Source organism: Neovison vison, chromosome 3, assembly GCF_020171115.1.
Source record: "Neovison vison isolate M4711 chromosome 3, ASM_NN_V1, whole genome shotgun sequence".
In the NCBI taxonomy this organism is placed as follows: Eukaryota; Metazoa; Chordata; class Mammalia; order Carnivora; family Mustelidae; genus Neogale; species Neogale vison.
In genome coordinates, this window is record NC_058093.1 from 145,101,372 (window position 1) to 145,124,945 (window position 23,574).

A 23,574-nucleotide genomic window follows, 5' to 3' on the forward strand; every position below is an offset into this window, starting at 1 on the left:
GATACAGATGTCGTTCGTGAAAAGAAGGGCCATCTGTACCCCAATGTTTATAGTAGCAATGGCCACGGTAGCCAAACTGTGGAAAGAACCAAGATGCCCTTCAACGGATGAATGGATAAGGAAGATGTGGTCCATATACACTATGGAGTATTATGCCTCCATCAGAAAGGACGAATACCCAACTTTTGTAGCAACATGGACGGGACTGGAAGAGATTATGCTGAGTGAAATAAGTCAAGCAGAGAGAGCCAATTATCATATGGTTTCACTTATCGTGGAGCATAACAAATAGCATGGAGGACATGGGGAGATAGAGAGGAGAAGGGAGTTGGGGGAAATTGGAAGGGGAGGTGAACCATCAGAGACTATGGACTCTGAAAAACAATCTGAGGGGTTTTAAAGGTGAGAGGTTGGGGTACCAGGTGGTGGGTATTATAGAGGGCACGGATTGCAGGGAGCACTGGGTGTGGTACAAAAATAACGAATACTGCTATGCTGAAAAGAAATAAAAAATAAATTTTAAAAAAGAGCATCAAGTGTGAAGGTCACATGCAGCAGATATGTGTTGAATTAACTAATTAACAGGGAGATTACAAGACATAATAAAAATGTTTTTCATACTCAGGGTTTTGGCCATAACAAGCTTTCCTTCTGCAGTTTTATTTTAATTAATGTAAGACATACATATGGTACAATGCACAAATCGTGTATGCGTGACTGGATAAAGTTATATGTCTGTAGGAGCGTTCACATTTAAACAACACCTGTATCAAGATATAGAATATTTTCAATATCCTGGAAAGTTCACTTGGGTCCCTTCCCAATCAATATCCTTCTGAGAGTAACCACGAGTCTGACTTCTAACACAGTTGATTAGCTTAGCTTGCTTTGGAGCTTACTAAAAATGAAATCAGTTATTTTGTTCAGGTTGGTTTCTCTTGCTCATTGCGATTTCTTGGGATTCATTCTTTCTGCTGCGTCTTGCAGTGGTTTCAGTTATTTTGTTTGGTTTTTTATTGGTCCTATTCTAAAATATTACCATTATATTTTATATTTACTCATTCTATTGATGAATGGCATTGGATTACATTCAGTTTGAGGCTATGAAGAATAAATCTGCTATGAAAACTTTTGTACATGTCTTTTGATGAACAACTGCACTCATTTCCTTGTTATATACCTAGGACTGGAAAACCTGGGAGCAGTGGAAACCCCTATGGGGTTATATATATGTTAAATATAGAAAATTTCCAGAATTTCCATATCCTTACCAACCTTTGTTTTTTTCTGAATCTTTTCCATTTTAGTCATTTGCTAGGTATGTAGCATTTTTATTTGCTTTTCCTTGAAGACCAGTCATGTGGAACATCTTTTCACATGTTTGGTGGCATTTGGATGTCCTTTTTTGTCAAGTTCTTAAAGTGTGTGTGTGTGTGTGTGTGTGTGTTTTAACAGATCAGTTTCCTTCAAAACTCATTTCTAAAATTTTCTTTCTTTTATGTCTTAGATTCCATTTTCATGTTCCTATGATTAAAACACTAAGATTTTTTTTCCTAAAGATTAATCAGAAGGGCTCTTTTGCATTTGACAAACTTCCCATCTTCTCGACTTTTCCCAAATGCTATTAATGGAATGGACTTCCCTAAACTATCTTCACCGACTGTGAACATCCCTGTTCAGTTTCCAGGAAAGGGAATAATGAAGAGGCTTTAATAAGACCATCTCCACATTCTATTTCCATGAAAGAGGAAATATTAGAGGAGGCTGGAAATAATAACAACGTATGTGGTCAGAAAAACTGAACAGAATGACATCCTCACAACGAGAAAGAATTTAATACAATCTATATTCAAATTATTCTGTAAAGCATTGAAAATTAAAATAATCACCGACTTTAAAAAAATGCCAAGTATTAACATCATATAACTTCACAAACTTGGAGCACACTAGCTGTTCTTGCCTTACGTAATTAGGAAAGAAAGGAGCGAGTTCCTCCGAGAGCATTTTTAGTTATCAATCTCTATTCCCTCCCTCTCACGATAGGCTCCCCTATTACTGACATACAGTAGGTAAAATTAGATGCTTGGTGGAAGTAAATGGAATCCACATTTATTTGAACTTTTCTTTATTTGATTTCTCAAGATGTTTCATTATCTCATGAGTGAAAGAGGAAAGCCATAGTTCATTATTTTCTCTTCAAAATGTCAAGCAATTATCATTTACAATTGGCTTGTTAAAACCAATCAGAGGCATTTGGTCCAGAAACTCCCCTCAATATGGTAAAACATGCAGGTTTGATACAGAGGATGATGATGCATTCTGCAAAGTAGATAAAATTCCCATTTGTAAATGAATCTCCATAGAGAAAGGCACTCGAATTCCTGCCCTTACCAAATGTGTGCTGTCCTTTACACACAATTTATGGATTGAAATAACTGATATATAATGATGAGCTTTGTACTTTAAGCAATTAGCAGGAGAAATTCATGACAGAATAAGAGAAACTCAAGATTTTTTCACATTATATCTTGCTCCTTTTCTTACTTGTGACCTAGCTCTGCTGCTTACAAGCATTGACCTCTTTCTAATATTAGTTTTGTCATCTGTAAAGTAGGAAAAAAATATATAGTACCACGAGGATTAAAGGTTAATAATGTTAAGTGATTAGAGCAGGGCCTTGCACTAATAAGTACTCAATAAATACCAGCGACAACAGCAAAAATTACATTCTTATAGTTAAGTGCGCCTTTGAAATTGGGTCCTTCTACTTTTGGGCACAGAGCAAGCTGGCACAGAAATTCATAAATATTAATTGATTCATAAAGTATTTTAATGACCTATAGTTGTCAACTAGTTCAAGAGATGGTGTTTGAGAACAAACTAGCAAAATTAGTTACATTCCACCCTAACTTTAGGCTCTCTAGATCTGATACTCTAAAATCCCAAATGGTTTAAAGAAGTGTATAAACAAAGAATACAGTAAGTGGAGGGATCTGAATGAAAAACAGTTTTTCTTCCCAGAAAAACAGTGAAAGTAAACTAAATTAGAGACGACAGTTTATCAAACATTTTCATGAGCATTTTAGCATAGAATACCATTGGGATAACCAATTCAGAAGAATAAAAACATTGTTTTCATTTTTTTTGTTTTTATTCAATTTTTTATGGTCTCAGTATAAATTTTTGTGGTAGGGGTGCCTCTGAACTGATAAGAAACACAGTGTTCTCTATAACACAGATGTATTCACATGCATATCTATTAAATTAGCCACATAAATGGGAAGTCCTAAAGGTAAGTCTATACATACTAACAACTATATTGTTTCCTGAACTGTCTGATTAATTCAGTAAATAATTACTGAGATGATGAATGCATGGATGACTATAACAGCATCCCTCATGCTAAGGAACATTTAATATAAGGAGAAAAAATGACATATATATTGTCATAGATAACATTTATTGAACACTTAAATATATGCCATGCTTACATTTAAGGTGCTCATATGGATTAGGCCATTTAATTTCTACAACATCTCCCCTTCATAACATCCAGAAAGTCAAGGAGAAGACAGCTTCAGGACTGAGGACTGGGAAGTAGCAGACTATGAAATGTGATAAAATATACCTCTGTATGAGGCATGACCCCTGCATGGCCAGCTTTAATAGAATGAAGATATCAGATTGAGCAGAAAGAAGGGGACTGGATAACAAGAGAGAGAAAGCTAAGCATCCAGGAGATTTTGGTGGAAATCAAAAGAGATGATTGATTGTGAAGAGGGTTGCAGACCAGGTCCAGGAGCGGCCTCCAAGGGGGGCATTCAGTTTTTGCTTTCTCCTATCAAATGCATTGATAAAGACAAGTTGGCATCCTTTGCACAGGGACTCTTGTTGGGTTAGGGTCATGAAATCCTTTTATTTAGTGATAGACATTTTCTAAGTCCTAACTGTTACAACACTTAGAGATAATAATTCTTGGACTAATGAGTAATAATCTATCTCTCTCACTTAATGACATTTAAAACCAAAGTGGAGAATAAGGCCACAGTATTACAGTTCAGAGTGTGAATGAAATCTCCATAAATTATGTAAAATATTCATTTTCATTTGTTTTCCTTTTATTTTTATAATTATAAGTTGTGAAGTAATTTATTCTGCCAATAAATATTCTATTCTGTCCTCAATAACAGAATCAGATGGGTGGGCATTAAAAATGATACTGAAGTGGTGTCACATATAAAATATTTTTTTAAGCTGAAATTGCAAATGAGCATCACTCCTGTGTCTGTGCTGAGCTGTCCTTAATAACATGCATGACCTTCCTCAATCTACTGATACTGTGTGAAATACGCACTCAGGTACTTTTCCAGATTAAACAATGATGGATTGGTTAAGGAATCACAAGTTAAAGTCTTTTTTCCTTTGAAATTCAGAAGATCAATAATTTATAGAATTATATACAACAACATGGAAACCTTTGCTGAAAAGAGACAGCTTGTTGCCTTTTTTAATATTCATGGAGGCCATCTCTGCATTTCTACACCTGCCTGAATTTCCACTGGTCCAACATTATATATTCTGCTGCCATTTATTTTCACTTGTCATTAAATTTCCCAACATTTCTTTATCCTTTTCTTAGATCTCTAGTTTCCTCTGCTACTGCTTTGCCAAACCCTTTTTTTTATTAAGAGTTTTTCCTCTCTTTTATGGTAGTTCAGAAAATATGTCTAATATTTCACTTATGAGGCAAGTTTACAACTAAAATTATGCATTGCCCTATTTAGTGTTAATACCTTCAGTACTGGATTATTTGGCCTATATCCTTAACACCATATTTTCAAATTAAGTGGTATATATAGGAGAACAGTCCATCGTTTACACTTTTAATTATCCACAACCCCCTCCCTCAGAATGAGAAATAAAAAGAAATAAACCAATGTAAATTAGTCCAAACACATGCACAAATGTGTTTATGTTTGTAGACAGTAAGATACCCCTCCCCCCACCAATAATTTGAACTCTTAGGCAGTAGTCACACTTTTGAAGATTACCTATTAGGACATTCTGACACAGAGCTTGAAATATACCTTGGAAAGTTTAAATTTAACTGTAAGAGGTAGTTTGAGCGAATGAGTTAAATTTTTTTTTTTAGTTAAATTTTTAATCAATGCTAATATATGCCAAAAAGTTTTAATTAGGAAGCCTTGAAGATGCAATCTATTACATACATGCAATATTACATCATCATTATCAAATATGTGAATCAAGCTTCACTGTCTATAACTTACCATCAGAAAGTGTAACCACTGTTATGTCATCAGTAGATACTCCTGGCCCATAGCGATTATAAGCTAGGAATCGAAGGGTATATTCCGTGAATTTTTTCAGGCCTTCCAGCTTATAAGATAGTCCATCAACTTCTATATTCTGGAGACATAAAATGCCAAACTGTTATTCAGGAGGCACATTAAAGCAGAAATGGCAGCCATTCTGCACAATCAGTGAATTGAATATTAGACTCTTACTCACAAAACTACACTCAAGCCTTATCATGAGTTGTTGTAAAACCTAACTTGTGACACACACTCCCCCACTAAATCCCAAACTGTTCTGCAGACTCCTAGTTAAAACAGCACCGTGCTATTTTTACAGTCATTAAGTTCCAATATGTTTAACGCCACCCAAAACATTGAATGGTGCGCTGTATTCCACCCACACCGAAACTCTGACAGGCAGAAGGCTGCCTGTGATCATGGGAACAGAGAGTTGCTCCTCTATCCTAGTGGAATAATTCACTATGAAACAGTAGATTTCTTCCTTCCCTTGCTGAAATATAACCACAGTTCTTGAAACTGGCATATCCTTTGCCACAATCTTTGTGTCTCACAAGGCTGTGAGGGGGTTTGGAACGGTTTCAGTACTTCACACAGCTGCAGAAATGAGGTACTGGAGGTGAAGGTCATTGAGAAATCAGAGCCAGTGTGTTCTTAGAAGACACGTTATTTCACTCTCCACAACGATGCTCACACTTCTATTTGTCTCGGGCAACCTCATTTCTGAATTTACTTAAGTGCGTTGGTGAAATTCATTATGGAAAAGCCAAAAATGCGTTGAAAATGGAGAGGATAGAAAGATGGAAGCAATAGCTAAACTGCATGAGGACAGCAAACAAATAAAAGATGGGATGGATAATTACTTAAAAGGAAATCTTAGTGATCCTATTGTGCAATAAAACTTAGGGCTTGAACTATTTCTGAATAGGAGTGTTGCGAAACATTTTTTGTTTTTTTTAAAGGCAAAATCTCTATCATGCAGTTTATGGGGAAGCATGAAGACCACGGTATGCTTGGCAAGCTTCATAACACATTCAAAGAACTCTGTTATCTCAACATGGGCTCTTGGTTTTTCCATTTAACTGTGCACTTGTCTATATATCTTTTTCCACATGAGGTGAAAATTTGGAAGTAAACATCTCTCAGTAGACTTATATGTGTCAGAACACAGAACTGTTGAGTTTTCAACAATTATATATACTTATTTATCTGAAAATCTAATTATCCTGTTTTTAGGTATCTGTGCAAACCACAGATTACAAACAAAATGTAAGAAGGAGGCAAGTAGCCTTCTGGAGTGAGATTTCCTGAAAACAAAGAAAAGGGTAGGGGACTACAACCTGAAGGTGAGAAAAGGACAGAAATAACTCAAATACACAAGGATGAGATAAGCAAGTTGACTGAGGTCATCGAACAAAAGATCAATCGTCCTTAAGATAAGGACTCATGATGCAAATGCTTTCTAGGACCAGATGAGTTAATACAACTGTGGCTATGCTGGCCCAGGCCACTCCCTACTCAGATAAAAAAGAAAAATTACATCCTTTATAGTGACTTTATCTCATAGCACAGTTGCCTCTCTTACAATCAGAATTCAATTAAATTGCTTAAAGTTTCTAATAACAAGTACTCTAAAACTGATCAGCTATCCAGTTAACGTGCTGGGCTGAACTGAGCAAAGAGTTTGCAGATCTCCTAATGGCTCTAGTCCTAGGAAAATCCAACAGGTGGCAGCATTGGGCCCGTTCTTTTGCCTACCTGTTCCTTTCCCGTGGACACCTCAGTGCAGAACAATCTGTAACCTTGGACTGGACCGTTTGCATAGGCAGGGGGTTCCCAGGTAATAAGAATTGAGGTAGGTGAGGTAGATACAGCTTTCAGGTTTTCTACTGGTCCTGGAACTTGCACTGTATAAAAAAGAAATTGATTAGTCTAAGAGGGTTCTTTTTTTCAAAACAAGCAAAATACATCTTTTACAGCTTATGGAGATTATACCCCTATGTATTATTTTTAGAACCAAATGGGATTATAAAATAAAATGAAAATATAAAGCAATGAATTTTAGAATCATTTCATTTTGAAATTCAGGAGGGGACTTCTATTAATCTAAATTACTTAGTTCATTTTTACAGTGGAGGAAAGTGGTCAAGGAGTCTGACTAGGAAAATGACAGAAAAAGAGTTGGACTCTTAATTCAAATTCTTAGTATGGAAAATCTTCCACCATACCAGCATGCCTTCGCTTATGTATGACTAATAACCACAGAAGGAAAAAGAGAAAATACAGTTAGAATACTTACATGTCATGCTTCTACTTATAATTCAAATAAGCAGCACAGCTATGGATAACTTGCCACATTTTTATTTATGTCAGCATTTTAAAATCTTGACCAATCCTGAGTCATTTAAATTAATTTTGGCATCAATTTTCAATTTCACTTTCTAGTATTCCATTTTCTCTCATAACTGCTACTTTACTTAATCAAGAATAAGTACCTTGTTCATTAAAGAAATTAAATAGCACAGGTCCACAATTGGCTACCTGAAACACTTGTGTCTAGATATTTTTTGAGATCTAGAAATTTTCAGGTTTTAGAACGGTAACATGGTGCATGTGCAGTGTTCTATTTAACACCCCAAGTGGGGTATAGGGTAGCACCCTATTATCAGATCATGTATTTGCAGCAAAATACATGATATTCGGGACGCCTGGGTAGCTCAGTTGGTTAAGCGGCTGCCTTCAGCTCAGGTCATGATCCCAGCGTCCTGGGATGGAGTTCCATATCAGGCTCCTTGCTCCACAGGGAGTCTGCTTCTCCCTCTGCCACTCTGTCTGCCTGTGCTCGCTCGCTCTCTCTCTGACAAATAAATAAATAAAAATCTTAAAAAAAAAAAAAAAGAAAGAAAGAAACCCTTTAAAAAAATACATGATATTCACATCAAACAGAATTACTAAAGACTATACATAGCATGGCATAAAGTCAGATCAGGTTTGGGTATGACATGAACTAAACTCTTTCAAATTCCAGATTTGTAAATTTTGAATTTAGGCACAATTTTTTATTCATGGACCTGAATATAAATATATGGTTTGTAAACTGAAAATGCAATACTCATGTTTGTTAATGCACTCTAAATTAAATGGTTTCATCTTTGCAAGTGTAACAATTTTATCTTCAATGTACTGTACATTTTCCCCAGCCTTAAATGCCACCTAGCTTTGAACAGATGCACGTTTTAGGCCTCTACTGGAATTTTGTGAGTTTGAATGTCCAGAGTAAAACAGTCTGTGAAAACCCGGCTCACAGAGATCTGAGAACACAACTCCTTAGAACAGGGCTGCACCTGTGTCCCTAAATCAGTCATTTTTCAGAACGTATTCCATGGTATCCAGCCTTCTGAAGGCATCACTGCTCACACATTCATTTGGGGGAAAATATATCTATTATATATTTTAGATGTATTTTATTTATCACCTTCACTTATTTTTCTACCAGTTCCCAGATCCCAGTATCCCTATTACTGACATTTGCGTTATTTCAACTTAACAAATGATTGCTATTTATTTATTTATTTGTCAGAGAGAGAGAGAGAGAGCTAGCGAGCTAGCACAAGCAGGGGCAACAGCCAGTAGAGGGAGAAGTAGTGGGACTCCATCCCAGGACGCCGGGATCATGACCCAAGCCAAAGGCAGACACTTAACCCACTAAGCCACCCAGGTATCCTGACGGCTAACAATTTCTTAAAAACGTAGTTGAAAATAATTTTAAACCTACAGAAAATTTTAAGAATGGAAATAGTACATAGAATACCCATGTTCCCTTTTCCCAGGTATACATATATTCTTTTTTTTTCTCTCTCTCCATATATATGTATATATCGTATTTATCATATTCATCATATACAGAGAGAAAGAGATACAGAGACAGAGAGTTTGAATCTATCTATTCAGATTAAGTTATGCATACCATGGTTCTCTACCCCCAAATGCATATTTCCTAAACATTAATGTGTATGTGGATAATATGAACTTCAGTGCATTTTATTCTAATACAATATTTTTACTTAATTTTCATCTGCTTTCCAATTTTGTCAACTGATCCCATAATGTAATTTATGTAGCATTTCCCCCTCTGGTGCAAGATCCAGTCTAGGGTCAAATTTGCATTTCACTGCCATGACCTTTTTAGCTGGTTTTATGCTAGAACAGTTCCAAAGCCCATCTTTATCTTTTAGGTCCTCTATACTTTTGAAGACTATAGTCCCTTTTTTAAATTAATAGAATATTACTTATTTGGGGTTTGTTTTTGTTTCTTCATGTTGGATTTCAGTTATGCATTCTAGACTGAAATGAAACATGCAAGATATCTGTCTCCTCAGGGCATCATGGCCAGAGGCATAAAACCTCTCTCCCTCCCTGGTTTGTTATATTAGTTCTGAATAGAAGGTGCTGCCAGATTTCTCCACGTAGAGTTAACTGATCTCCCTATATCCCTCCCAACCCCAAAACCCTGCTCTATTGTTCACAACAAATAGGCAATTTGTGGGGAGAGACTATGTCAGGACCATATAAATATCATGTTATTTATCAAAACCCCTTAGAATTAGCACTTAGTAACAGTTTTTGATAAATCAGATTTTTGGCATGGTGGTTATAAATTGTTTTTTAATTTAAGCACTTCCTCCGTATCAACCACTTGGCATTCAACATTTTATTAGAAGCAAAAATCTGTATTTACTTTTTTTAAAAAATAATATTCTATTTATTTATTTACTTTAGAGAGAGAGAGAATGAGCAGGGAGAGCCTCAGAGGGAGAGGGACAAGCAGGCTCCATGCTGAGCATGGAGTGCCATGTGGTGCTTGATCTCAGCACCCAAGATCATGACATGAGCTGACATCAAGAGTCAGATGCTTTACTGACTGAGCCACCCAGATGCCCCAATGTGACCTCACATTTCTATTTATGTATCTCCTACTAGTATGGGCACATGGATTTCTACTTTTTCATGGTCTATAATTCATAGTTGTCCTTAATCATTTCAGTGTTCAAATTGCTGAGTTCAAATTTGGCCAGTGAGGTCCTCTTTAAGTTGGTTCCTCTGTCCTTATAACACGCCCTATCATTTATTGGAGCACTTCCTGTCTTCCTAGCATAATATATTTCAGGCTCATCTTGATCCTGCTCCAGTTCTGGAATCAAATAATTCTCCTGAGGAGAGTGGTATTCAAGAGTGGGGAGTGGTATTCAAGACAAAGACCTAGGTGTCAGCTGCGTTCATTGTTATTTGGGTGTCTTGTTTCTAAATCCTATTGGTGAATGAGAAACAGGAATTTATATATACTTATACATACAGAAATTCTGGCGGCCGCAACCGCACGCCGACGAGGATGGGATTCGAACCCACGCGTGCAGAGCACAATGGATTAGCAGTCCATCGCCTTAACCACTCGGCCACCTCGTCCGCTTCAACGGATGAATGGATAAGGAAGATGTGGTCCATATACACTATGGAGTATTATGCCTCCATCAGAAAGGACAAATATCCAACTTTTGTAGCAACATGGACGGGACTGGAAGAGATTATGCTGAGTGAAATCAGTCAAGCAGAGAGAGTCAATTATCATATGGTTTCACTCATTTGTGGAGCATAACCAATAGCATGGAGGACAAGGGGCGTTAGAGAGTAGTAGGGAATTTGGGTAAATTGGAAGGGGAGGTGAACCATGAGAGGCTATGGACTCTGAAAAACAGTCTGAGGGGTTTGAAGTGGCGGGGGGGGGTGGGAGGTTGGGGTACCAGGTGGTGGGTATTATAGAGGGCACAGCTTGCATGGAGCACTGGGTGTGGTGAAAAAATAATGAATACTGTTTTTCTGAAAATAAATAAATTGGGAAAAAAAAAATAAAAAAATAAAAATCATGACATAGCTACATTAAAAAAAAAAATACATACAGAAATTCATTCATGCCTACATATGCTCAAATATACAGGTACACATCTGCACTTTTCATGACTCTACAGAGATACCTCTCATTCCAATACGTCTCTATAGAGTTTGCTCTTACATTCCCCATTCCTTTTATGTCCTTTCTTCCACAGAGAAAACAATGGTTCCCAAAGATGACAGATACTTTATGAGAGTGCTCTCCCTGTGGTCCTTTTCCAGGAAGGGGTAATTTTTCTATGGGAAATTCCTTAATTCCCAAAGGGGATGTCAGTGGACAATACTATACGACAATGAGGAGACTTGCCTGTGTCTAGGTTCATAGTGATACCATTAGAACTGTTTTGTGGTGAAGACATTTTGCTCCATGGAGGGGGTGGGTGTGCAGAAAAAAAAAAAAAAAAAGTTGCCCACTGACATCATTCAACTGGATTTTCAAAGTACAATGTTTAGAGAACAGCGATAAAAAACTATAATTTTCATGCTTCTGTGATTACTGATATATTCACAATGACAATGCAAACATTTTCAAAGGGGAGGTTGGTTTTCTGACTGGGAATCTGTATTTTTCTAAGGAAGAAAGACAAAGAAAGAAGCAAGAGAACTGAGACTGAGAGACTCACTTTAGGTACATGTTGAATGTGACATAATCAGGATTTTGATATTTCACAGAGCATATCCTTGTGGCCCAGTGATGTATAAAGTATTAACCGAATGTGCTCTTTCTAGCTCTCTTGTGGCTAAACCGAAAGGGCACTGCTTACTAAAAACAAACATGGCTCATTCTGGAAACTAACACTAAGATTTTAAAATGGCCAACATCCAAGGCCATCACTCCACATTCAAGGAAGTTTTCCCAAGCAGGATGATTCCAAGAGGCCTGGGAGATGAGTGAGTCTCCCTTTTTTGGAGAAAGGAAAGGAAGACAATGTTTTAGAAGTTCCTGCTCATCTGTTCCACTGGAACACAAGGGGGTAATGAGAAGAAGAGTAAGCCACATGAGAATCTGGAAGGCCAAGCTGAGGGAGCCATCTAGAATAGTGAAGTGAGAGTGCACAGCCCACCAGACGCTGAGCACATAGCAATCAAATATTCCAACCTCATAGCAATCTCTACCAGGCATTGTGGGGAGAATAGACAGATTACCCAAATGTCTACAGCTCAAAGCAGCATCCCCACAAAGACTACCAATAGACCGCACTCCTCCCCTGACAAGCCCAGTGAGGGCTGCTTAGAGTCTAGGCTCCATGTCAGGAAAATGGTTAAAGCACTCCACTTCCTTTCCCAAATAATAGGAACAGTTGTCTTCTCCACAGGGATATGCACATTATTAACCATACACAACATATTCAATGAGCATGTGTCAAATTCATATAGTTTGTATATAATTATCAAATGTTACCCTAAATAACAAGTCTAGGGATGTCTGGATGGCTCAGTCAGTTAAGCATCTGCCTTTGGCTCAGATCATGATCCTAGGGTCCTGGGATCCAATCCCACGTAGGGCTCCCTGCTCAGCCGGGAGCCCACTTCTCCCTCTGCCTGCCGCTGGCCCTGCATGTGCTCTCTCTTTCTCTCTCTCGGTCTCTGACAAATAAATAAATAAAATCTTTAAATAACAAGCATAAAATAAAAATAGCTACTCTGAATAGTCTAACCCATTTGATTTTGTTAATGCAGGATTGCAGAAGTATTTTCCTGACACCTGATGAGAATGAAAGTTGGTGTACATGTACATGTTTGTTGTATGCACGTGAACCTAGATACGCTTTGCCAACTGTATGATTTGTTTATATGCTACAAGACAACATCAGGTAGTTAGGTAATTGAGATTCAATTTGGTAGTGCCTACTCTGATTGTCTGTTCACAACTGAATTATTCTCCCTTCCTAATGGTCATTAGACAGTATCAGGGAAAAACAGGTGCTTGGGATTTCAGAAGAATTTCAAGCAGAGATAATAGACACCAGAAGTAAAAAAAGAGCATTCAGAGCATTTAGTGTAAGTGTGCACTAACAGCAGTATGTGTTTTTACTAATTCCAGCCAAACTATAACATTCTATTTGTTGTTGTAAGGTTTCCACTTGGCTTTTTCTCAGAAAGGATTACATCTTAGTACTAAACTATTTCCTACTTCAACTTTTTGTTTTAAAATACAATTTGTTTTATGGTCTGATTGCATTGTTTGAATTTCCTTAACATTGTCATGTATTAAAATTAAAATACCATGTTGTTGTTCCAAGTAAATATAAACATTAAAACATCAAATAATTAACACCAAATGATATATTCATCATTTATAAGACCAAATACTGCCTGCATATGGGATATTTTTCTTTCCAACATTCCTGGCTAGTGTTAAAATTATTTCACATAAGCTAGTACATGCTTATTTTTCTTCATGACAGTGCTATACATTCAAATTTGTGAATTCCCTAATAATTTCCTTTGAATTATAGCCCAAACATAGGTCTGTGGGTAATATACTGTGCTTGTGTTAATTGTGGAAGTATGCATGTATTTATTTGTATATTTATCCAAATCTATAGCTATATATTTAAGAAAGCTTATGTAGTTTTATATATGGGATTTATTATATGCATATTAGAAGGAGAGACAGAAAAAGAGAAACAAAAAATGTTCAACAATGGGAATTATATGTGAAATCGATAAAGTTAACAGCTTCAGCCTTCCACTTCATTACATTTTAGTATGTCAGTCAAGAAACTTAATGGCCTTAACTGCTCATCATTTCCAAGATGTCTGTAATAATCCCCACTGATCCCCTCAGTTGGACAATAATTTTGTAGCAAACTGCATCTAATTTCTCTTCATCTCTATTTGAGTTACCTATTTCTTCAAAGAATGGCAAGATTTCAGAATAGATGCATAATCTATGCAAGTAACTCATCAATCAATGTCACCTTAACCAACTCCGTTCTTAAATTTCAATATTGTGTTTCAGTAGAAATTCATTATAACACCTGTACCGAAGAACAAATCAAATACTATGTTGGAGTAAATGAGATGTATTACATGTCACTATTTGCATTGAGGACAGTAATTTCTCACTATATATATTTATAGTAGAACAGAGCACTTTATAATGAGATCTTATTGGATATTAACCCCCAAAATGGTATATAAAAGTTCGCTGAATCTCTAAGACAGCATCATTTATCATATGTAATCATACTGAAAACAGAATGTGTGTTTGTACTGTATATGTGAGAGTGTAAGTGTGTACACAAGTGCAAGAGATAGAAAGAGGGAGAAGAGGAGAGAGTATCAGTTTAATGAGCTACAGTGGATTAAGTTGAAGGTCAGAAGGTATAGTTCCTTGCCCCTACTCTACTTATGATAAAGACCAGTCATGGCATCAAGGAGTCCATGGAGGCCCTGAAACTGCATGCACATTTTCAAGAATGTACTGTGTACATTTTTTGGTGTAAGGTCCATAGTTTTCATCATTGGGGTCTATGATTCTCGAAATGGTAGCTCCCAATGGAGTAGATAATATCTCTGGCTTCTTTTGGCTCTGAAAACCAATATACATTTTTTAAATTCTTCTAAAGATTTATTTATTTATTTATTTAAGAGGGAGTGCTTGCACTTAGGAGTGCACAAGTGGAGGGAGGGTCAGAGGGCAAGACTCTTCAAAAGCAGACTCCCCGCTGAGTGCTGAGCCTTAGGCAGGGCTGGATCTCCTGACTCTTTTTTTTTTTTTTTCCAATTTATTTATTTTCAGAAAAACAGTATTCATTATTTTTTCACCACACCCAGTGCTCCATGCAAGCCGTGCCCTCTATAATACCCACCACCTGGTACCCCAACCTCCCACCCCCCCGCCACTTCAAACCCCTCAGATCTCCTGACTCTTGAGATCAGGACCTGAGCCAAAACCAAGAGTCACACTTAACGACTGAACCACCGAGTGCCCAAACCAAAGATTCCTTAATATCAATTCATTTGTAATGATTGTTATTACTTGACAATAGGAAATATGGTATCAGTTTAAAGAGACTCTTCAACTTTTAATGAAATTCAAAAGCTGAAACACGCTTAAGACATAGACTTCTTCTATTTCATTTTCCAAATCATGGGTAATTCAAGGCTTTTGAATTAATCTGGTTTCATTCATCAAATATTTTAGGTTTTCAAGGTGTTAGAGCTTATGAATATTTTTTTTTCTTTTTCTTCCTTTCTTCTCTGTTTCTATTCTACTGTCTCTCTACATGTCTTCCTTCCTGACATCTCTTCACTGTACGTAATTTGATATTTGTATTAATCAGACTAAAACCTAAAATACGGTTTATCAAATATAAGGTTTGAAAAATATTTTGGGAGTTTAAATAATCCCTTCTAAATGAGAATGTAAATATAAGATTTTCATAGAAAAAGCTTTAGAAGGATCAAGACATGTACTGCCTTCATAATACTGAATGAGGCTGATGTCTTTTCACCATTATACTGATGTTTCTCAGCTGGAAGTCCAAAATGAAGACAAATGTTAGTGTCAGAGAATATGTAGTTGAACATTTGAATATTTAAAGTCTTCTCAAAATGACTGTGTAGTACAATGTGTCCTACTGTTCTTAAATCATCAATTTAACAGCTACCAAATCTTTTTTTTTTTTTAATGGAACTAAAGTACTAGTGCATTTGGAAAAAAAAAAAAATCACATGTGTTGTCATTCAAATAATGAGCTATAATTCACATGTGCTCAAATCAGGCCAAAATTCTGAGTATGATTTTACCTCCTTATTCATTTGCTAATTTAAAAAAATGATTCTTGAGTTCATTGTTTAAGATGGATAGCAACAGATCTAAGTAATTGTCTGTAGTGATCTAAATGGATTTAGGCCACAAAGCTCTTATTTAAACAGTGGCTCCCATTGTTGATGATCTCCTAACTGAATGTGTTTCAAATGCAAGCTGTTTCTGAAAGTATTTGCATTTATTGATAATAAAGTGCATGGTTTGATTGCCTCTTTGATTTTTTTTCCTCCTGTAGTTAACAGCTTTAATGATATTTCTATGAAATCTGTTTCTATTCTGTATGGGGAATGCAACATCAAAAAGCCTGCGGGCAATGTAATTATTAACATAATGAAACCCCTTCTTGACTGAACTATATGTAGTTAGGAAATATGACAGTCATTTCGCAAGAAAGAAGCACGAACTATGGGGTGGGTTTCTATTACAAAACCACAGAAATCTGACTAAACTCAGTTGGAGGAAGGGGTTATTACCTGATCATTTTATTTGGGGTTTCAATAGGTGGCATCTGCTAACCCACAAGATACTCAACTTTGTCATTGTATGTGTGTAGAGAAATATAGAGACATCTATACACAAACACATATGACATGTGTGATATATATGACTTACATATTATATATATATACACATATATCATATATATGTATATATGCTAATATAACAAATGATGGGTATTTTTGACAGTGTAGTAGAAAAGAAATTTAATGAGTCTCTCTGAAAAATAATAGTACTGAAAGTAATCTTCCTAGAACTAGAAGTGGAAGCAGTTTGATAATAAAAATGGTTTCAGAAATTGACTTCAAGATAAGGCCTTTTCGGTGGGATAGCTACAGTTTTTCCCTGACATAGTCAAGTAGTAAATAGCCTTGGTGAAGCATGCAGAGTATTTTTAACTTCACTTTAGAAAATAGGCAAGGCTTAGAAATGTAAAATGTAATGGAGAATGTAGATTTCTGACTGCATGATTGAGGTCTCAAACCATTTAAACTGGAGATTTCTAAGTCATGTCAAAAGCAATTGTTTTTATGATCTAGGAAAATTGCTTACAATATACCAAACATTGAAAAGTTGAAAACTTAAATTTTTAGCCAAATATGCTCAAGTTTCCATGTTCCTGAAAGCTAGATGTAATAGAAACTTAATCACACTGACTCTTTTTTTCCCCCCCTTATAATTTTTTTTTTTTCAGAATAGCTTGGGTTCAGTTACTTTCCTTTGTGTTACATTCCATTTTAGATAAAAGTGTCAGCTGATTTTAAAATCTAATCCTACTTTTTATGTGCTTAGGATACAGTGCTACCTCTAGCATTGTGAAATGTTTTATTATGGTAGAAACCTTCTAGGAATTTAGAGGAGAAAACATACACACAGGAAATAGCCAAACATGAACAACAGACCGTATATAACCATGATTAAAACCTCTCTGGACAGACAATGAAGTATATAAGAATTCCTGACATCTATCTATTGATGAAGTATGTAGTATTTAGGGATGGTTAGGGGAATTTGTTCAAGAATATTTCTTGAAGAACAGTTAAAAACTGTACCGTTGGGGGTGCCTGTGTAGCTCAGTCAGCTGGACATCACACTCTTGATTTCTACTCAGGTCATGATTTCAGGGTTATGGGATCAAGCCCAGCTGAGGGGTAGGGGGGGGGTCTGTGCTCAGTGGGGAGTCTACTTTCCCCTCTCCAACAATCCCCCCTAAACAGGCATGTGCTCTCACTCTCAAAGAAATAAATTAATTTAAAAAAATTGCACTGATGAAAAAAGAAAGGACAAGGAAGTTCATGTGTGAAGGAGACTGGTAAGACAGTACACATGAGTGTGAATGAGTATTTTGGGTAATGGCCTTGAATTTAGCATTTTTGGAATAGAATTTACAAGCTGATAAGTAGAAAAACTGCTCTATAGCTTGGGGACATCTTCCAACAATGAGTCCTTTAAGTAAAGATAATGAGAAGAACTCCAAAGTGAACTAAATTAAAGATGACACAATTGATCTCATATTAGGGAAACAACCAGAAGCATAGAATTATCAATTATTAAATTGTTTTTTTCCTGTTTTCTATTTTGTTATTTTGTTATTTTCTATTTTGTTATTTTGTTAGTATTATCAACAAATCAATATTCTACCAGTTTTAAGAAAATATGGTATGCCTCAAGATACTTGAAGAAAGTTTAAAAATTCATCCATTTTATTTAAAAATGTTTGTCTCTAAAACTTCAGTTTGGGAATAAGGGTTCGGAAAAAAAAAAAAATCACGTTGATTTTCCAAAAAGTTGTCAGGAACTTTTCTGAGATTCTAAATAATAATAATAGGAAGGTGAAAAACATCTAGGATTAAACTAAGATTATATGAGGCTATATAGAGAAGCAAGTGTTCCAGATAACATGGTAGTTAATATTACTGTTATCCGGACTTAAGTCCCTTGAACTTTTCCATAGTTTGGTTCCCTCATCAGACAAATGGAGGAAGGAATATTTGTTCTTCTCAATACTTAACATTGTTGGAAGACCGCAAGGAAATGATGAATGTGACAGGAAAATAGGAAACACGGCATTCCATAGTTCTGTAAGGTATAGCCTGAGTCCTAAATCAGGATTATGTTTACAAAACAAATGTGGCCAAGAGAGCGTCTGATAAGAGAGTAGAGATTTGCCTGCTGTGTCATAAGAACATATAAAAGTTAAGCCTTTCCTGCTCCTCATAAATACTCCAAATAGAGTTACTTTCACTGTTACACAGACCATAAATTCATGTTTAATTCTTACAGCAGATTCGGAAGCAGAAATTCCTCGGAAGGGCATGCACAGACCTCATGCTTGCTTCACACTTATTTGAGACTCATCCATACTTCAGGATTGTATTTCTGTACACAAAAATATCAGTTCTCTATAAACAGATATGCATCAGAGGATCAGGTGTCTTCAGCTTATGTGCAACCTGGAGTGTTCCCCATGGTGATAATGTAACTAAATCCTAGCAACCCTTCTCAAAGTTGGTTTGTATTATGGTCAGTATGGGAAGAATCAATATTTGATGTTTGTAGTTTTAATAGAGCAATAAATGACTTGTATAGATTGCTTTTATAAAAGAGCCCTGCTGTCATTTATTAGAGAAGAAGGAAGTGGCAATCTTTTTCACATACTCAAGTTTTTTTCTACATACGACAAAGAGATCCTATCTTAAAAAGATACGATCTCTTTGGGGAAGAAATTTATCGTTTATCTATCTCTAGGCTTTAAAAGATAAGGAACTGCCTTGGGTAAACTGGCTCTTTTGGGAGGCACCATAACTTAAGGAAGAAATTTAGAACTCTATTCTCCTACCACATAGGTTTCCCAGAAGTCGCATATCTGGGCTTCTCTGATGCAGGAGATGCCAACATACCCCATCTAATAAGATTTGGTGAGAGAAATTAACAGTAAAGAATATGGATTCCAGAATGAAAGACCTGGGTTCAAATCCAGTACCCTTGCTCAGGCTAGCTGGCTGGGGTCAAGCTACTTAATATCTTTGAGTTGTTTTTCTTATCTTAAAAATGTGGTTAATGCTAATACTTACCGCCATGAGTTTGTTGTGGAGATTCATAATAAATAGCTTCTGGCACAAAGGAAGTACTCAATAAATATTAAGTAATTTATTTTATTTTTTATTTTATTTTTTTACAGTGTACGAGGCATTGGAAGAATTGACTGAGTAAACAGTGAAAACTTCCATAGAACTGACAGTCTTGGGTTGCAGGACACAAGGAGTCTGAAGAGGGATTCAGATGAGGTGAGAGAGATTGCTGGGGTGAAACCATATTGGATCTTAAAGGCCTTGGGAAGATTTTGATCTTTTATTCTAAGAACAAGAATGGAATTGATGAGTTAAGCATTTTGTACTCTGTCAGTTCCATGAAGAGTGAATTAAAGGGGATGAATGTGGGTATTGGCAGCCTAGTTGCGAGAGTATTCTATAGTATAAAAGACAATGGTTAACAGCTCATGTTAGAACAACGGTAATGAGGAGGGATTCAAGAGCTGTGTGGAAGGTAAAATCAGCAGCATTGGATGTACTGGAGATGGGGCAGTGAGGAGGATGGGGGCACTAGGAGTGACTCCTGTATTTCTAATTTGCATAGCTGGATGTTTCTGGCGTTGTTCACTAAGATTGTTAATACTAGACTAGAATTAGATCTGTCACGTGTGTGAGTGTGTTGGCAGATGAATATTACGTGCTTGTACCCACTGTGGGGTCTGAGGTAATTCACTCTATATAGACATGTCCAGTGGCTTATTTATCCCCAGACAGTCATAATCTAATATTTTTCTTCACTTTCATTTCTCTTTTAATTTCTTGAGCTCCTAGCTAGATAATTTCATACCCAACTTTTTTTAAAAAAATATTTTATTTATTTATTTGACAGAGAGAGATCATAAGTAGGCAGAGAGGCAGGCAGAGAGAGAGAGGAGGAAGCAGGCTCCCTACTGAGCAGAGAGCCCGATGTGGGGTTCGATCCCAGGACCCTGAGACCATGACCCGAGCTGAAGGCAGAGGCTTAACCCACTGAGCCACCCAGGTGCCCCTCATACCCAACTTTGATGAATGGCCTCATCACATAATTTTTCTCTTCTTTACTTATTTCTCCTGAATTTTTTCCTTCCTTTTTCCACATACATAGTCAGCCACTTTTCAGGAACATCAACTAGTCTGAAGATTTGGGGATCATCTGTTTTTTCTGCTCCCACCTTACTTAGCTCCTCTAAACCCACACTTTGATTTTTCTTAAGGTACTCAAAATAATTACCCCAATTAACAGATCAGGCTGTGCCTAAGGCACTTTTCTCTGAGTAATGTATATATGCATGTTAAAAAATTTTGTTCCCCTTCTCTCCTGACTCTTGCAAAAAGAGCCGAAGATAAAATATCTTTCCTAACAGCAGCAACAATAAAAATTCCAGTAACAATGAACCTGGGTACACATCTGACCTTGACAATACTGAAATTAATATTCACTTTGCGATTCCACTGACATTTATCACTGAGAAGCACCTTTAATGCCCTTACACGTGCATGCATGCAAGGGGAAGATTGATAATCGCACAGGGCAGAAAACCTAGTTGTCCTCTATCTCCAGGAAGCATCTAAAAGGCTCCCGGTCTGCTGACTGAACCACCCCGAGGATTAAGTTTATTTTATTTTCAGTATTCAAAAGATAAGAAGTTTATTAACCACATGGAAGATTTAGGCTTGCTCCGAGATAGCAGCAGGAAGACAAATAGACTTCAGCAGTAAATCATCTCACAGAAGTTGGACGACGACTTTAAGTAAAACTGAACACAGGGACACGGTGCACTGCCCTGGATCATCAAATGTATCCTTTCTCTCCCCAAGCCCACTTCCTTTGCTTTGCTTTTCAGTGGTCACATACAGTGTCAGGCTAATAGGAAAACAATGCCTTTGACTCAAACACTCAAAGGCTATTGATTATGATGATGTCCATTAATGTGGAGTCAAATAAGGAAAATAGTGGTTAACTATGAATGCTATTTAGGCAAGACTTTAAGAACTATTTCTTCGAGGATTGTTAAATTTAACCACTGTATTTCAGTAACTCCTAAACTCAACTGAATATCAGATTGGCCATTTTCTTGACGTCTTCCTACTTGGAGGTACGACAGAAGAGTATTTACATCTAAGTCATCACCATTCAGTATAAATATAATGTGATCCAGGAATGCTCACAGTAATTTAAACTTTCTAGTCGCCACATTCAAAAAGTAAAAATTAAATAATCATGTATGTTTAACCCAATATGTCTAAAATATTATCATTTCAAACTGTAATCAATATAAGATTTGCTAATGTGATATTTCCTACTTTTTCCATACTAAGTCTTTAACAAATAGTGTTTATTTTTACATTTACATCTCAGTTCGGGCAAGCCATATTTCAAGTGCTCAACAGCCACTTACGGTGAGTAGCTACCACACTGAACACGGCAAACGGAGACAGTATGACTAGGTTAATTCAAGAACTCATGGATTGAAATGGGGAAAACTTCAATATTTCCAAAGATAGTGGCAAAATTACACTAAATTATAAGAGGGTATAGAACAAAACACATTCAAGGAGTGCCTGGGTGGCTCAGTGGGTTAAAGCCTCTGCCTTCGGATCAGATCATGATCCCCGGGTCCTGGGATCAAGCCCTGCATTGGGCTCTCTGCTGGGCAGGGACCCTGCTTCCTCCTCTCTCTCTGTCTGCCTCTCTGCCTACTTGTGATCTCTGTTTGTCAAATAAATAAATAAAATCTTAAAAAAAAAAAAACCAACACATTTGAGGTGGTAAAATTAATCAAGGTGTTGTTATAATCTAAAATAAGTCAGTGATATGTTAAATCTATGATTACATTTTTATTTGTGCTTAAATATATTAAATGATAAAACATAACACCGGAAGTAGCAACAAGTTATTTCTGGGAGTCTTAAGTATTTTTTTGTGAAGCTTGCATGAAATACAAACCAACTAGCCCCACTGAAGGATGGAAGTAATAATTATTATTTTTTTATTTCCTCACAAGACTGTGGGACCAGATTTTGAATCAAAGCAACAGACTGCGGGTTAAGATCAAGTACGTGATTTATAAGAGAAAGTAGAAATTATATACTTAGCATGTTCCTCATTAGTAGTTAGTACAAATCATTCAGATAAACCAGTAACGGGATTTAAAAAAAAAATATATCCTATCATAGCTATGTTTTTTGAAGTAATAGGAATTTTAACTCATAAATGTGTTAAAATGCAGTTAACTTTCAATTAATTATTTTTCTATTGCTTTGAAAGAATCATTGCTAGTCTTAGTTTGTGCACGCACACACACACACACATGCACCAGCACATTAGCATTGTGGCAAGAATGGGACGCTAGGTTCAATTCCAAGTATGACGGTGTTAATTTTGACACATTTAACTTTATGATTTCTCTCATGGGAGTCTGGGCCAGAATTCTTGTTCACAGGATATTTCACAGGTACAGGGGATTGCTATGGGTCGAATTTGTAAGATTTTAAGGTGATAACACACAATTACTACTGTAGGTTGTAGCTGTTAAAATCAGAGTCAACACGTGGCCTTCACTATTCAGGAGGAAATGCTCGTGGGATTTTTATCAACTGAAGATCAAACCAGGGGACTCTGAGCATGCAGTTGGTAACTGTTCTCACTCGTAGCTTCTGCAAACTTCATTATTCAGATGATTCCTTTCACTTAGTTACTTAGGGCCACCTGGGTGGTTTGCAGTCCTTAATATTCAGAAAACACTACGTCTTATAGCCTACAAGGCAGGATTAGAATTCTGGAGAAAGGAAGCAGGTAGGAGCATAATCATATATGATTTTAAGGAAATGAAGGATGTTTCTTAGTACTTCTTTGCTTGAGAGATAATGATTGAGATTGTTTTTTAAATGAAAAAGTAGTTTCTTCATTAATTAGAAATATATATATACATATATATATATAGCC

The 23,574-nt window shown here is 36.5% G+C and overlaps 1 protein-coding gene and 1 non-coding gene across 2 annotated transcripts in view; both read right to left on the bottom strand.

The window, feature by feature from the left end:
* Nucleotides 1–23,574, bottom strand: part of DCC (DCC netrin 1 receptor) — a 1,152,813-nt gene that overhangs the window by 292,194 nt on the left and 837,045 nt on the right. Inside the window, exons 10-11 of the mRNA XM_044242950.1 lie at nucleotides 7,092–7,240; nucleotides 5,289–5,427 (exon numbers count right to left, since the gene is read on the bottom strand). Coding sequence (XP_044098885.1) covers nucleotides 5,289–5,427; nucleotides 7,092–7,240 — 288 coding nt within the window. The remainder of the gene's footprint in view (nucleotides 1–5,288; nucleotides 5,428–7,091; nucleotides 7,241–23,574) is intronic.
* On the bottom strand, nucleotides 10,715–10,796 carry TRNAS-GCU. Its single transcript has one exon. It is a non-coding gene; the product is annotated as a tRNA-Ser (tRNA).